Genomic DNA, 15,453 nt, shown 5'->3' with positions numbered 1-15,453 from the left:
TGCGGTTCATTCGAGCTGAAGATTGGGACTGATACTTTGTAACACTAGAATACAAGCTTTAAAATGGCACATCAAAGGTTCTATAAACAATCCTACATTCACATGTGAAATTCACACTCTGGGTCCCTTATCTATATTGCGGCTAGCACATCCTGGGTTCAGGCCTTGCTAGGCCTTGGAACGAGTCTCAGGAGGTCTTATCTTCAAAGAGGACATCCCTGCATTTGTTAGTAAAAGCGAAAGAAAAAAGGTGGGGTTGCTACTTTGATGTGCTCACACTTTAACTTTGGGGTTAGTAACATTTCTACAAGCTGAATTTTCTAACATAAAAATAACCATTCTAAGGTCTGACTTCTGTAATATAGAAGGGGTATACAATGCTTGACACTATCTTATATGGTCAAGGGTATGACATCTGACTGCTGGCATTGTAAAAAGGAAAAGGGACATCATGCACATCTTTGGTGGGAGTGTTCAAAGGTGACTGAATTCTGGCAAAAGATCTTGGAAATTTTATTTATTTATTTATTTATTTATTTATTTATTTTATTCGATTTATATCCCGCCCTACCCCACAGAGGTGGGCTCAGGGCGGCTTACAACATAAAAACCAGCAGAATCCATTTAAATACATTCATGATAGATTAATAATTATAATTATACAATAAAATATATAAAATACATAAAAACACATAAAACTTACTACAATATGTACTATGCTAACCTTCCTTAAATCAATTCTTCAATATTCCAGTATTAAATAATCTGGTGTTATAGATTGGAGTGTTCAGGCATTCTGATAGCAATTAATTATATGCCAGCCGGAAGAGAACTGTTTTGCAGGCCCTGCGGAACTGTTCAAGGCTCCACAGGGCCCTCACCTCTTCCGGGAGCTGATTCCACCAACAGGGAGCTGCAATCGAGAAGGCCCTGTCTCTGGTCACTTTCAGACGGGCCTCCTTTGGCCCAGGGATTGTAAGGAGGTTTTGGGACCCCGATCTCAGCACTCTCTGGGGAACATGTGGGGAGAGACGGTCCCTAAGGTAGGCAGGTCCCAGGCCATAATGGTGGAGGAAGTATGTAAGATTAAAGTGGAGCTATCTGGGAAGGTTATCGGCAAAAGATGAGATGGCTGGACAGTGTTACTGACAGTTTGTTACTGTTACAAGCATGAATTTGAGCAGACTTCAGAGGATGGTGGAAGACAGGAGGGCCTGGCGTGACTTTGTCCATGGGGTCACAAAGAGTCGGACTCGACTGTGTGACTAAACAATAACAATCTGGGAAAGCGTTATTCATGGGAATTTTGGGGAATTATAAAATAGATAAATCATACCAGGATCTATTTAAAGCTATGATTTTAGCTGTCCATGCAGTTATAGCATTTGGCTAGAAAGATGCTACAAAATGGGCTATAGAAAGATGGAATGGATATTTATATGAATGGATCCAGTCAGACATATTATCAATACTAAAACAGGAAAAGCCAGGTGAGGATAAGATTGCCGAAGTTAAGAAAATGTGGTCAGAGTATATAGGATGGGTAAAAGCAGGAGGAGCCAACAATAATATATTGGTTAAACTCCAAAAGATATTCTCATGGCTACAGATATAAAATAAGTATTATTACTGTTGTTTTGTGGGGGAAGGGAATGGGAAGGAAAAAGGGGGAAAAGGAATATTTGATGTATTGATATATGTTATATATGTTATGTAATGTTTGAGTTGTATGGAAGCAAGATTCAAATACTTCAAATAAAACAACAACAAGAAGTTCAACAAGGTTGGGGACCCCTGGTGTAAGCAATATCTGATAGGCTGATTCCACTCAAAAAGTTTCTTGTGGTGATGCTGCTAATGTGATTTTTTTTCTCAATTCACACTCACAACAGAGATAATAATACATTCCCTAGAGCCCAGCATTGGCTGGGATAAGTCAATTCACAAATCTAAATGATGATGGTACCACCACATGGCACAGGGTAATCCAGTTGTTCATCCTGCTATGTTTACCCTTTCACATCACACCATTCCCTGCTGCTGTCATCTCACCATCATAATTTTCCATCCACCTTTTTAATTGCTGGTGCATTCATAGTACTACCCAAGAATAGCGCAATACCACACTTCTTAAAAAGTGTATTTGCATAGCACTGCTATAGAATAATTTATTTTATTTATCAGATTTATATTCTGCGGTCCCCTGACAGGCTCAGGGCGGCTAACAACAGTTTAAAAACATTAGCAGACATTAAAATTAGATCTATAAAAACATTTCCATATATATTAAAAATCCGAGATGGCAAGCTTCTGTTTTCCATTATATTAATTCAGTGAGATTGTCGATGCTGAAGGTAATAGCCACTTTCCCCTAACCATTAAAGGCGAGTTTGAAAAGTTCGGTCTTTGTGGCAGGTCCTGCAGGGCCCTGATGTTTTCGGGGATTCCACAAAGTGGGGGCTGTTACCAAGAATACTCTGGCTCTAGTGCTGGTCAATCGAGCTTCTTTCAGTCCAGGGATCTTAAGGAGATTTTGAGACCCTGAACGTAGTGTTCTCCGGGGTACTTATGGGGAAAGGTGGTCCCGAAGGTAGACAGGTCCTAGGCCATATAGGTCTTTAAAGGTTATAACCAGCACCCTGAAGCGAATCCGGAACACCACAGGCAACCAATGTAACGCTTTCAGCACAGGTTGAATGTGCTCCCGTACAGGTAGCGCCATTAACAACCTGGCTGCTGTGTTTTGCACCAGTTGCAGCCTCCAAAGTTGAGTCAAAGGCAGTCCCATATAGAGGGCATTACAGTAGTCTATTCTCGAGGTGACCATTGCATGGATCACTGTTGCTAAGTCATCGTGCTCCAGGTATCGAACCAACTGCCTTATCCGCCTAAGATGGTAGAATGCGGATTTGGCAGTGGCTGCTATCTGGGCCTCCACTGTCAGCAAAGGCTCCAGGAGCACCCCCAAGCTCTTGACCTTCGATCCTGGTGTTAATAGCATCCCATCAAAGGCCGGCAAGGGAATTTCCTTATCCAGGCCACTGCGACTCAGGCACAGGACCTCTGTCTTCGCTGGGTTCAATTTCAGTTGACTCTGCCTGAGCCATTTCACTACAGCTTGCAATGCCAGGTCCAGATCTTCCAGAGTGCAGCTGGACTGGCCTCTCAACAATAGATAGAGCTGGGTGTCATCCACGTACTGGTATCTCCAGACAATATGGGCATAGGGGCGCATGTAGATGTTAAACATCAGGGAGAGGACTGCCCCCTGAGGGACCCCTCATACAAGAGGATGCCTCTGGGACAACTGCTCCCCTATAGCCACCCTTTGTCTCTGGCCTTGGAGAAAGGAGGTAAGCCATTGAAGGGCAGACCCCTGAATCCCCACATTGACAAGGCAGTGGGACAGAAGCTGGTGGTCGACTGTGTCAAACGCAGCTGACAGATCTAACAACAGCAGCGTTGCCAAGCCGCGCCAATCCAGATGTCTCAAAAGATTATCCATGAGACCGACCAATACTGTCTCCATCCCATGGCCAGAAGCTGGACTGAAATGGGTCTAAGATGGAAGCGTCATCCAAGAATCCCTGTAACTGCACTGCCACTGCCCTCTCAATGACTATGCCCAGAAAGGGCAAGTTTGACACCAGTCAGTAGTTTGCCAATACATCCGGGTCCGAAGATGGTTTTTTGAGGAGAGGGCGTACCACCGCCTCCTTAAGGGGTGTGGGAAAGGTTCCTTCGATCAGGGACCTGTTGATAATCACCTGCAACAGGGCTCGCAATTCCGTCCAGCAAGCACGTATCAACCAGGATGGACACGGGTCCAGATTGCAGGTTGTGGGACGTACAGTACAAAGGATCTTGTCAACTTCCTCCAAGCTGAATGGAGTGAAATGGTCCAGGATCAAACCAGAAGACGCCCTTGGGGCCTCAAGTTCATCCACTGTGTCAAGATTGGCGGGAAGATCACAGAGGAGCAGCAGGACCTTATCTGCGAAAAAATCTTCAAAAGCCTCTCAGCCGATTTCCAATTTCTTATCATTTGGTTTGCTCTGTGGCAAGTTTGTAAGCATCTGAATTGTTCTAAATAATTGGGCCGGACAAGAATTCGCAGATGCAATCTGGGTTGCAAAGTAAGCCCTCTTTGCAGCCTTAACTGCCATCTCATAGGACTTCATAAACAGCCTATAACAGGGGTGGCCAAGGGTAGCTCTCCAGATGTTTTTTGCCTATAACTCCCATCAGCCCCAGCCAGCATGGCCAATGGCTGGGGCTGATGGGAGTTGTAGGCAAAAAACATCTGGAGAGCTACCCCTGGCCTATAAGATGTTTTTGTTGCTTCGCTATCATCGCCTCTCTCACTGTCTAAGTTGCCGTTTCATCAGCCACAACTCCGGGGTATACCACAGTGCAAGCCATGAATGGCAATGAAGAGGGCACCGAAGAGCGATCTTGTCAATGGCTGTGGAGAGTTGTTGATGCCATATCTCCGCTAGTTCATCCAGCGAGTCGCCAGAGGGCCAAGGATTCTGCAGAGCTATTTGAAGCCGCATAGGGTCCATCTGGCTTTGCGAGAGAGCCAAAATATGCTCACCGCCTAAACAGGGTTGTGGCGGCACAGACATATGGGCTGAAGGCATAGTGGACCGAGCATGTTACTGCCTCAGCAGTAATCTGGTCCACCGTAACTCCAGCTGCAAAGATCAAATCCAGCATTTGCCTGGCCTGATGTGTGGTAGTTGTTGCATATTGGGAGAGTCCCAGTGTTGCCATGGATGACACCAGGTCCGTCAGCTGTAAGGAGTTCGCGTCATCGGCATGGACATTGAAGTCACCCAGGACTAAAAGTCATGGGTACTCCAATGCCCAGCCTGCTACGGCCTCCATCAGGGATGGTAAGGCACTGGCTGATGCAGTAGGCGAACGGTACACTAGCCAGATAGCCAACCTCTCCCCCACATCCCATACCAGGCTGACACACTCTGTGCCAGTAATCATCGGGGATGGGAGTGCCTGGAAGGAGTAAGCCTCCCATATAAGTAGTGCCACCCCTCTCCCCGCCCAGTAGTTCGTGACTGGTGAAGGACCAAGTACCTAGGTGGAGCCATTTGAGAGAGAGCTACCGTCTCTCCATCTTGCACCCAGCAGGTCTCGGTCATGCAAGACAGGTCCATTACCTACTCCTGCAGGAAGTCTCGTAGGACTGCGGTCTTATTATTAATGGATCTGGCACTGCACAACACCAGGAACGGAGGTGGGTAATTTCTCTTGGCCCCACTATTTGCTACTATCGGGATGGGACATATGCTGGAAGGAGAGCAAGCAAGTCATGTAATGTAATACTTTAATCCTTTGGTAATACTCAGGGCTTTTTTTCTGGAGGAACATGGTGGAAAGGAGTTCCAGAACCTCTTCATGGAAACAAAATTCTAAAAAAAAAAAAAAGTTTAAAAGTTAATGAGAGGCACCAGTGTGTTTCTACTTCATTTCCCTCTTGAGAATTCTGGCACCTCTTTTTCCAGAAAAAAAGCTCTGGTTAATACTAATTGCTTAAGGGTAGTGGGTATCTCAGTTGCTGCACTCAACACAATTGGGAGAAACAAATCATCAGGAGTAGATGGAATAGAGCTATTTCAGGCCACAGAAATAGAGTCCATCAAAGTCTTAACAAGAATAGCCCAACAAATATGGAAAACAAAACAATGGCCCAAAGACTGGAAATGCTTTACATTCCAATTCCAAAAAAGGATGTCAAAGACTGCAGTAACTAATAGACCATCAATTAATTTATCATGCAAGTGAAGTGATGCTCAAAATCTGAAACAGAAATTTCTATGCGGAATCATCCATGGTCTAATGCAAGCAATTGTCGAACCTAAGGTACCTGTATATCAGATGGCTACATTACATTATAAACTGAGAGTTAAATATAAGGGTTAGAATAACAATTAATTTAGCATTTGTCTTGTTCTGCAAGAAAGCCAAAGTTAAGTATTTTAAAAAACAGTTTTCAGTTGCAGAGTCAAGTCCATGCTTAACTCTGTCCCTTTGATACCAACAGCAGGATGAAACTACCTAGGACTGTTAAAGTGGCCAATTTACTGGTACTTCTAAAATGATGGATATTTCCATATATTATTTTCACTTCATGTTAAGATAGAAATCTTGTTTGGCAACATCACAGTTTTTCATTTTCATGTTGCTTCCTGGGTATACTAACCCAAGTCTGCACATATTTCTCCTCTGCCTGTTCTCTCAGACACCCTGTAAATTTTATTTTTACAAGGCCCAAAACTTATCAAATGACAACTTTATGGAAAAGGCACTGTGTAATGACACTGATAAGCTTGCCATACATAACGGGTGGTAGAAAGTGGTATATGTCTTAGAAAGTAGTATGTGTCTTAGAAAAAAACTTTTGTATTACTGGAGTAAAAATAAGTGATTAATAAGAAGAATGAAACATTGGTTTCAAAGAAAATAACAACCCCAGTCAAATAACTGAGGTAAGACTATGGAGCATTATATGACAAAAGGGAAACAGCAAGTCCACTATTTTTTTTAACTTTCCTGTTTGTTTAAAATGTGTGTATAACATTGAGATTATTGATTTCACCATACACACATGTATTTTTTCAAAATTTTCTTTCAACATCTATTAATCAAATAGGAAACCACTCACAACTACACTCCCAGCTGTATTTCTGGTACACATATTCTCTCTGAGGAACAACCATCTGTTCTAGTTCAATCCTTTGTTGTTTTGGTTTGCAGCATAGAAGCTTTATCACTGCTTTGAAATCTTCATAGTGCATCAATCATTATACTGGGAAATCTACTTCTTTTTTTGTATTTCCTCCCTGGGGTTGTAGAATGTTTTCTTGTAAGCAGCAGAAGTATTGTTCAATGAAAGAAAATGTTATATATAATGAACTCAAGTAAAACAGGTTCTAAAACATAATTCTACAATCCTAATATTGAAAGTAAGAATGTCACCTTTACTCTGCCTGTGGTGTGAGATTATGTACAAACATAAATTGCTGAATGTGTCTGTTATCTATTAGTATATGAAGAATGTAGTCTGCACATGTGAAAGAGATAGTATAGAATGTCTTCTCTAGACGTCAGTATAACTTTCTTCTTCCCTACCAACTATTATGCCCAGAATTCTGCTGCTGTAATGGATGTTGTAACAGGTGCCTTTAATGCCACTTGTCAAAAGAGAGCCTTTCCCAGGAGTATCTAACATCTCATTCTCCCTACCTGTGCATGGCTCCTGGTCTCTGCATAGTTTAAGTGTCACAGACATGGACAAGAAAGAGCTGCTTGCTAGCAAGGTAAAATCCTATTTCTTCAGCTGTGGTTGTCAGGTGCTCTCAAACCACTTCTTAAAATATTACAGTAGCCCTAGAAGTCACAGCCTGCCAATAACTGCTTAATATTTGTGTCTTACCAACAACCCTCCCTCTAAGCTGTGGAGTTTTGTGATCAAAAATTCTGCTTTATGAGCTACTGGCATTAAAGTTGTGAGCTATGGCACAAATTAGTTTGCTCTGGGGCCATCCTTCCTGAGCTAAGACAAAAATGTGTGAGCTGAAGGCTAAAAAACTGCAAGCTAACACTCACTAACTCAACTTAGAGGGAACACTGCTTACCAATAGGAGTCCCCACACCATAACCTTTGGAATCAATGAGTCCACCAATCTGGGTAAGATTGCAGTTTCTCTGGGTGACATATTCTATACTGGTAGATTCCATAAGGAGGGCATAGTCAGTGGTGAGCACTCGCTGGATTCCCTCATCATTGTTCTTCACCAGTGCTGTCTGCTGCCTGCTGCTCATAAATGCCCACATTTTCTCATATGTTGATATTTTGGATTTCTAAGGAGAAAAAACAAAAGCATCAGACAAATATCTTGTTTGTACCTTTGTAACATATCCTTGGATATCCCAGATGGTGTCAGCTTTGAGTCATTCTCCTTATCTAGATCTACCTGGTCCAACACCTTTGAGTCTTGAATGTAGGAGAGATAGATCAGGACCCTTTTCCACTTTTTACTGCACTCAGTCCCACATATGCATTATTACAAATTGGTCCATTTCAATCAGGTAGCTTTATGCTACTCTTATCATTGCCAGCTGAAATGCTACTTTTCAGTGATTTGATTATTTGGAGAGATGCTTCTAAACTCTCCTCAAATCTTTTTTACCATGTGTATCTTCTACATGCTAGGAAGTACCAGCTAACAAAAATAAAGGCTAGGTACCTGACCTGGACAGCCTAGGCTAGGCCAATCTCATCAGATCTCAGCAATTAATCAGTATTTGGATGGGAGACCACCCCAAAATACCAAGATTGTGACACAACGCAGGCAATGGAAAACCGCCTCTGAACATCTCTTCCCTTGAAAATCCCACTGAGGTTGCTGTGAATCAGCTGTGACTTGAGAGCAAAATGAAACAAAACAAAACATATGAAACCTCCTTTAGATGGTGTAGATAAGGGTCTTTTATATTTTCATTCCAGTTATTTCCATATTTTTGTAAAGCCCAGCGGCATTTATATAATGTTCTCTACATGGCTATATTTAGGAACAGAGTATAAGAAGAGTCCACACTCCCCTCATTAAATAACGACTGGATTTCACTCCTGTTGTCACTATCCTGGGTCAATCTAGTCAATTCTGTATGAAACACGATAGTTCTATAAATAAATCTCCAATGGTCTCAAGGCAGTAACATTTTACTTTGGTGTTCAATGTATAATGTACCTTCAAGCTGCAACTTAACTTAAAGCTTTTCATTATTTGAACTTTTGTGATATCAGTTTTATTATTCTGTTGTTCTATCTTATGGAAAACATAGTTTTGATTTAAATATCAAGGTTATTTGTGCATGCATGCACCACCAAAAACATTTCTGTTACTCCCATTTTACCATAAAGCAGCATATATTTCCACATGATTGCAATCTAGAAGGAAAAAAACACTACACCAACAATATTATAAACTCAGTTTTGTTCTCAGTTTTCCCCTCATCAGAAATGAAGAAGACATTGGATGACACAATTTCTCCTACCAAACAACCCCAGTTACTGTTTGGGATGAAGTAAGAAGGGGTGAACCTGTGGGGACCTCACACTCTTTTCCTTCTCTGCTGTTGTCCATCACCTTTTAGACCACATTTGGGGCAGACCCCCCCCCCCAACAGTGGCTGACAAACTGTGCATTCTGAGTAGATGTCCCTAAAGTCACGAGACCCCCGATTTGCTGAAACCCAGCAGCAACATGGCAGAATATGAACTGAATATGAACCTCAGTAAGGTTGCTAATGCAACCAAAACAGTGGATACCACCATTGAAAGTAAACTCTTCTGTCAACAATAACAAAATCATGGCTACCATTCTGGGGTGTAGAGATTCCACTTCCTTCTTAGGGTCAATGGTCTAAGTTGTATTACAGAGACAGGAAAGTATTTAACTTACAAAGTAAAAAAGTATTTAACTTAAAAATAGAGAATTTTAAAAATAGAGAATTTAAAAATTAAAAGATACAGCAAAAGATCCCCCCCCTTTTTTACAGTAGCAAAGCAGAAATCCTTCTGAACAACACAGACAGAGCAAACACAGGGAATGTACAGTTAGTTTATTTGTTCTTCAAGGAACAAGATGATGATGATATTGGATTTATATCCTGCCCTCCACTCCGAAGAGTCTCAGAGTGGCTCACAATCTCCTTTACCTTCCTCCCCCACAACAGACACCCTGTGAGGTGGGTGGGGCTGGAGAGGGCTCTCACAGCAGCTGCCCTTTCAAGGACAATCTCTGCCAGAGCTATGGTTAACCCAAGGCCATGCTAGCAGATGCAAGTGGAGGAGTGGGGAATCAAACCCGGTTCTCCCAGATAAGAGTCCGCACACTTAACCACTACACCAAACTGGCACCAAACAAGGATGCTTAACATGACGGAAAATATCAAGGAAGTCCATCATTTTCAATAATCACCCTCTTGTGTAAAAGAAATATATGCATATTTTAATATATTACCAGATTTTTTTTTTTTAAAAAAAACCTCTTAAAATTTTGAGAAGTGTGAGAAATATTAAAATTACAGTCTGCTCATTTTCCCTTTCCATCTACAACACAGTTGCAATATGAACTAGAGAACCTGTGGGTCCTAACTGAGAGCTGTCATTTAAAATGTCAAACTGGCAGCTATAGAAATGGAAAATAGTTGTTTGCAAAGATAGCAGAAGCATATTTCTTTCAAATTCCTATTGATTTGCCAATATGTCACAGGTTCTTTGGAGTGATTGTTTCCTAAAGGTTAGATTTGTCTCTGTGTACCATGTTTGCATCCCACAGGGGGAATATGATAACTATAATTACCTGCATCTGTTCAGGTTTGGACTCCCTGAGATTATCAACTGCTGTTCATATTTGCCATATTCATTCTTTGTTGGTGTACTCAGTTTCAGAGCTCTAAACCAATTACTTTAGCACAATCCTTATGAAGTAAATTAAATTTAAGGAGATTTTTATAATTCTAGATTGGTGTGGTTTTGTGAGTTAAATTAGTTTTGTATATACCAGGGGTGGCCAACGGTAGCTCTCCAGATGTTTTTTGCCTACAATTCCCATCAGCCCCAGCCAGCATGGCCAATGGCTGGGGCTGATGGGAGTTGTAGGCAAAAAACATCTGGAGAGCTACCGTTGGCCAACCCTGGTATATAAAATAGGCAACTCCAGAAATACTAGCAAAGCAGGCTACACATTGGCAAAAAACTACAATCTTCTTGATATGAAGATTTCATTACATCCCAGTTGCTCAGACCAGTGAACAAGCCAGATTTGGATGCTTTCATAGGGATGAGGGAATATTCACAGCAATGCTGATCCTGTGAATTTAGGGGGACGTATTTGTGAATTACCTGCATTGTGCAGGGGGTTGGATTAGATGACTCTGGAGGTCCCTTCCAACTCTATTGTTCTATGATTTCCACATCAGATTTGGCCTGCTACTGTGGCTGATCTGACTAATCATTCTTCAAGTCACTCTTTTGGCTAGGAATTTGTGGTGAAAACACAAATAGAATCTCTGATTGTCAATCCCATATACCTGGCTGTGGATCCACTATGTATACAAGCCACAACAGTTGCAACCAGGGGTGGAATTCTAGCAGGCGCTCGTTTGCATATTAGGCCACACACCCATGATGTAGCCAATCCTCCAAGAGCTTACAAAAAAGAACCTTGTAAGCTCTTGGAGAATTGGCTACATCAGGAGGTATGGCCTAATATGCAAATGAGCTCCTGCTAGAATACCACCCCTGGTTACAACAGCAGCCATTTTCTGTTCTGCTGTCCTGTTCTGTTGCCAAAATAATCATAATTTCAACAAACTGTCCATAAAATATCTAATGTGTTTGAGCTCTCTGTGGAAAAGGTCTTCTGGGTACCCAAATGACATTTTGTTTGTTTTATTGAACTAGTATCCTTCATTCTCTCATCAATACTGCTCATTCTCAACTATTTTAAGCTGGGTCCAGACTGGCAGCTTGAGGTGGCAACATCCCAGCTCAGAAGAAAGCCAGCACAGTGGAAAGTGACCCCGGGGCGGTCAGATGGTGTGCGCCTTGCTGTTGGGAAAGGGACAGGCTGTGCACAATCTGGAGGAGTGGTCTGACTGCTCAAGCACTAGAAAAACACTTTCCAAGTGCTCCCTGGCCATTCAGATGGCCGGGAAAGACAGCAGGAAAGCGCTTGGGAGATCTGCTATGAATTAGGAAGTGGTAGTTTTTTATGCTGCTTTAGAGACACCAGGAGACAGAGTATGGGACAACTGACACATGTGCGTGTCTGAACTTTGATTTTTAATCCATCTGTGGGCATTCCCTGTGCTGGCTCTCTGCACGCACCTTTAGAGTGCCAAAATTACTCCAGATTAGCTCAAATGCTGGTTTCACATCAAACACAAAAATTATAGCTGGAAGTTATGAAGACAGATCACATTTGTTCTTTTCCAATCTGTCATTTTGACCAGTTTTCTGTAGTCTTTTTCTAAGTTTTAGCTGTTACCTAAGGGTAAAAAAAAATAAATATGGAGGATCTCTTTATGAGTTTTGAGCCATCAACTTGCATTTGACAATTTTGATTTGGAAAATTACACATTCTTTTTCAATTTTCAAAACAATTCTTGCATGCATATATCAAGGAACTCCAGAGTTCTCACTTGTTTCCTTCATCCAGATTAACTATTTAATATTTACAACATCTTAGTGCATCTCCTGTTGATGCAAAATCTGGTGCCTGTCATCTTACCTTGAAAAAGGTCATTGTTGATCCATCTCTAACAGCGCCATACTCTATCTTGGTTTGCTTTGCCAAGTCATCTGCTGAATCAATAGGAGACTCCATTCTCTCAACAGTTAAGAAGGCAGCCAAATTAGCAGTGTAGGATGAGATTATGATTAAGGTGAAAAACCACCATATTCCTCCAACTATTCTGGTGGAAAGAGCTTTTGGCATCAATTCTGATCCTGTTACAACACCATCAAAACATGTGTGTTACAATAGGTTGAAAGAAACTTCAGAATCCCGCTACAGCAGGTCACTTTTAGGAACATGATACATTTATGAACAGGGAAAAGATGATTTGACTCAATAACAGACACATATAAATAACAGTAAAAATGGAATAAAGACTTTGAAAAAGATTTATGCAATGACAGATGATGCTATGTATGAATATGTATAAAGGAAGGAGGCCGAGACAAAATAGTGCTCAGCCCCCTTCCAGTCTGCGTCCCATTCCGACAGTGACAGGTAGAGGGGTCAAGCGGAATTGCTCGCTTCCATCATTGGTGTTATATAATGCTAGGTCCATAAATAATAAGACCTCAATCCTTAGGAAGTTCCTGTTTAAGCAGGATGTGGACCTGGCTTGCATGACCGAGTTTATTATTGTTACCTTGTATTTATGCCATATTTTGTGAGCCACCCTGAGCCTGCTGCGGCGGGGAGGGCGGGATATAAATAAAATGTTATTGTTGTTATTATTATTATGTCCTTGGATCTGAATTTCAAATATTCCATACTCTTTTTCTATTCATTGAAGACTTTCAGTTGCTTTGAGCAACAACACAATTGCCAGTGATCCTGGCAATACATTTCACTTATATTATTGCAATAAATATAATCAGGATATCAGACATTAAATCTTGGGTCTGTTCATATGAATTGGATTCAGCTGAAGAGATTAGAGAGAGAACTGGCAAAATGGACTTTTAGCCAGGGAATCAGGTAAAATTGTTCCCATCTCACTCCTCTGTTGATATAAACTGTATAATTCTGCCTGTGCATCAATCCCAATAACTTCTTCGTAGCCAAAAATCACATGGAACAATATGCCTTACTTCAATAATGGTCATGTAGGTAAGAGGAAAAAAGGAGAAAATCTAAAATGTCTTTAGCTTAATAGTTTAAATATTGAAACCATTAAAACCTTAACCCATATTATCCATATAATGCAATGTTAATGACTATATTGATGACTGAGATGAATAATAGCATATACAGTGAATATGACAATTACAACATGGTGGTATTATAAAATGACACAATAATAACAAAGCAACACAAGATGCTGGAAGTTAAAGAGGACAATAAATGAATAATGTGTATATGCTTTATTTCTTGAAGGGAAAATTCTTCCCTCACAATAAAACATTTAGTGCAATCCATACATTTATTGCTTCCAAATATGGTCTGGGTCCTATGATCCCTTCCCAATGACAGAAGAGCATTTCCATCAGAAGGGCAGGATAGTTCCACATATTTCCACCTTCAGCTTTATCCTGTATGCTATATGAGGGCCCTCTATCACAGCCTTTAAGCACACCAGAGAGAAATTCATTTTTATATAGGTTATTTTCAGCAGGTTCAATGCTGTTAGGAAGTGGGTTCATTTCCCACCTCAAAGCCTCATGATGCATTTGTGCCCCTCCTGACTTTCCCCATCTTTCGTAAACATGTTTTTGATTATAAGCTTTGGAAAGATCACAGATGAGACTGGCTGTCTAGCATGTGGTTGGGAAATTCAGATTTTCCCAGCCACCTGTATGGCAGCCTGTTCCTACAGCAGCCATTTCCACCAACACCAGCAGGATATTTTTGTGGGTTTAAAAAAATCAGTAATGGAATATAGTTCTATTGGTATAATGCTATAAGTATCTTTGTATCAGGTTCCTTGAATTCCCAGATTTCATTTTTTTTTAAAGTAAGTATCTGGCCACTTTAGGAGATATAAGAGAAAGTCTGTACCTCTACAATTAAAGGAGCTAATTATAAAAATATCTGAAAAAATACAGTGAGTGGTGTGGGAGGGATGGCTACTACCTTGAGACTGGCACAAGGAAACCTGCCATGTGGAAGCTCTGTTGCTGCTACATTGTATTGGCAACCCCAGTAGGAAAACCAGACAAGTCTGTCCCTGTGTGGAAAACAACTACATGTGATTAATGTGTATGTTGAACCTTGATGCCATCAGCCTAGTTCATAACAGATTGACTGAGAGGAACATCAGTGAAGAGAACTCTCAGTCAGTCAGTTTTGCTCACTCCTGTCCTTGCTAGGTGGCTGCCACTACTATCTGTTAAAAATTAACAAAGCACCTGGATTAATTAGACTATTTTCACCAGGAGAAAGTAGAATAAAGCACCAGCAAGGAAGGAAGGATTGGAGGAAAGGATTGTACTAAGACTTATATTGTCCTCTGTACAGGTCAATTGTGAAGGCATATTTCCAACATTCTCCTTGTATTTAATTCTTGTCTTATCCCAGATTGTCTTCTCCCAAATTGCAAATTTAGTGGGAATTAAGGACCTACAGAAGTGTTTATTGGAATAAAGCAGAGATCAGCATGTGGTTAAATCCTGCCTGAGCTGGCCACTAAGCAAGTGCAGCATTACAATTAGCAAAGGATTTTGGCACTGATGTTTTGGGCCTTCTGAGGCATCTACGTGATATGGTATAATGGGCTAAAAAAGACAATCATTTTCCAAATGATAGCTGACAGTTTAATTTTAATCTATATAAATATGTCTATTTTCTCTTAAAAGTCAGTGCCAGCTATGACCAAAGCCAAAACATATTGCTGAGGAAACAGACTAGGGAAATCAATGGGAATTGCTTCCTTAATAACAGCTTGGATCTAAGGACATCCAAAGGCTTCACCATTCTAATCAAGTTCAGTCTAGTTTATGAACATTTATGGAACTACATAATCTGTTTTATGTGAAATACTTGTAATGCATGATGAACAATTTCTTCATAGAATTATTGGGAATCTTTCGTATATGTTACTCTGGATTTGGATTTATATGGTTATGCCAGATGTGTACCTATTTAAAAATCAACTGATCTATCAAGGGAGATCAGCCCAGAGAAGAAG

General features: G+C 40.9%; 1 protein-coding gene across 7 annotated transcripts in view; it reads right to left on the bottom strand.

Annotated features, from left to right (window-relative positions):
- The window catches only part of GRIK1 (glutamate ionotropic receptor kainate type subunit 1), a 319,350-nt gene that overhangs the window by 32,675 nt on the left and 271,222 nt on the right, over positions 1 to 15,453 (bottom strand). For all 7 annotated transcript variants that reach the window (XM_060234349.1, XM_060234347.1, XM_060234352.1 and 4 more), the window contains 2 exons: positions 12,324 to 12,541; positions 7,659 to 7,884 (listed from right to left, as the gene is read on the bottom strand). In XM_060234349.1, coding sequence (XP_060090332.1) covers positions 7,659 to 7,884; positions 12,324 to 12,541 — 444 coding nt within the window. The remainder of the gene's footprint in view (positions 1 to 7,658; positions 7,885 to 12,323; positions 12,542 to 15,453) is intronic.

The sequence above is a fragment of the Heteronotia binoei genome, chromosome 3 (genome assembly GCF_032191835.1).
Source record: "Heteronotia binoei isolate CCM8104 ecotype False Entrance Well chromosome 3, APGP_CSIRO_Hbin_v1, whole genome shotgun sequence".
Lineage (NCBI taxonomy): Eukaryota > Metazoa > Chordata > Lepidosauria > Squamata > Gekkonidae > Heteronotia > Heteronotia binoei.
Note: the sequence above shows the minus strand (reverse complement) of the source record. Positions and strands in the feature narration are given on the sequence as shown.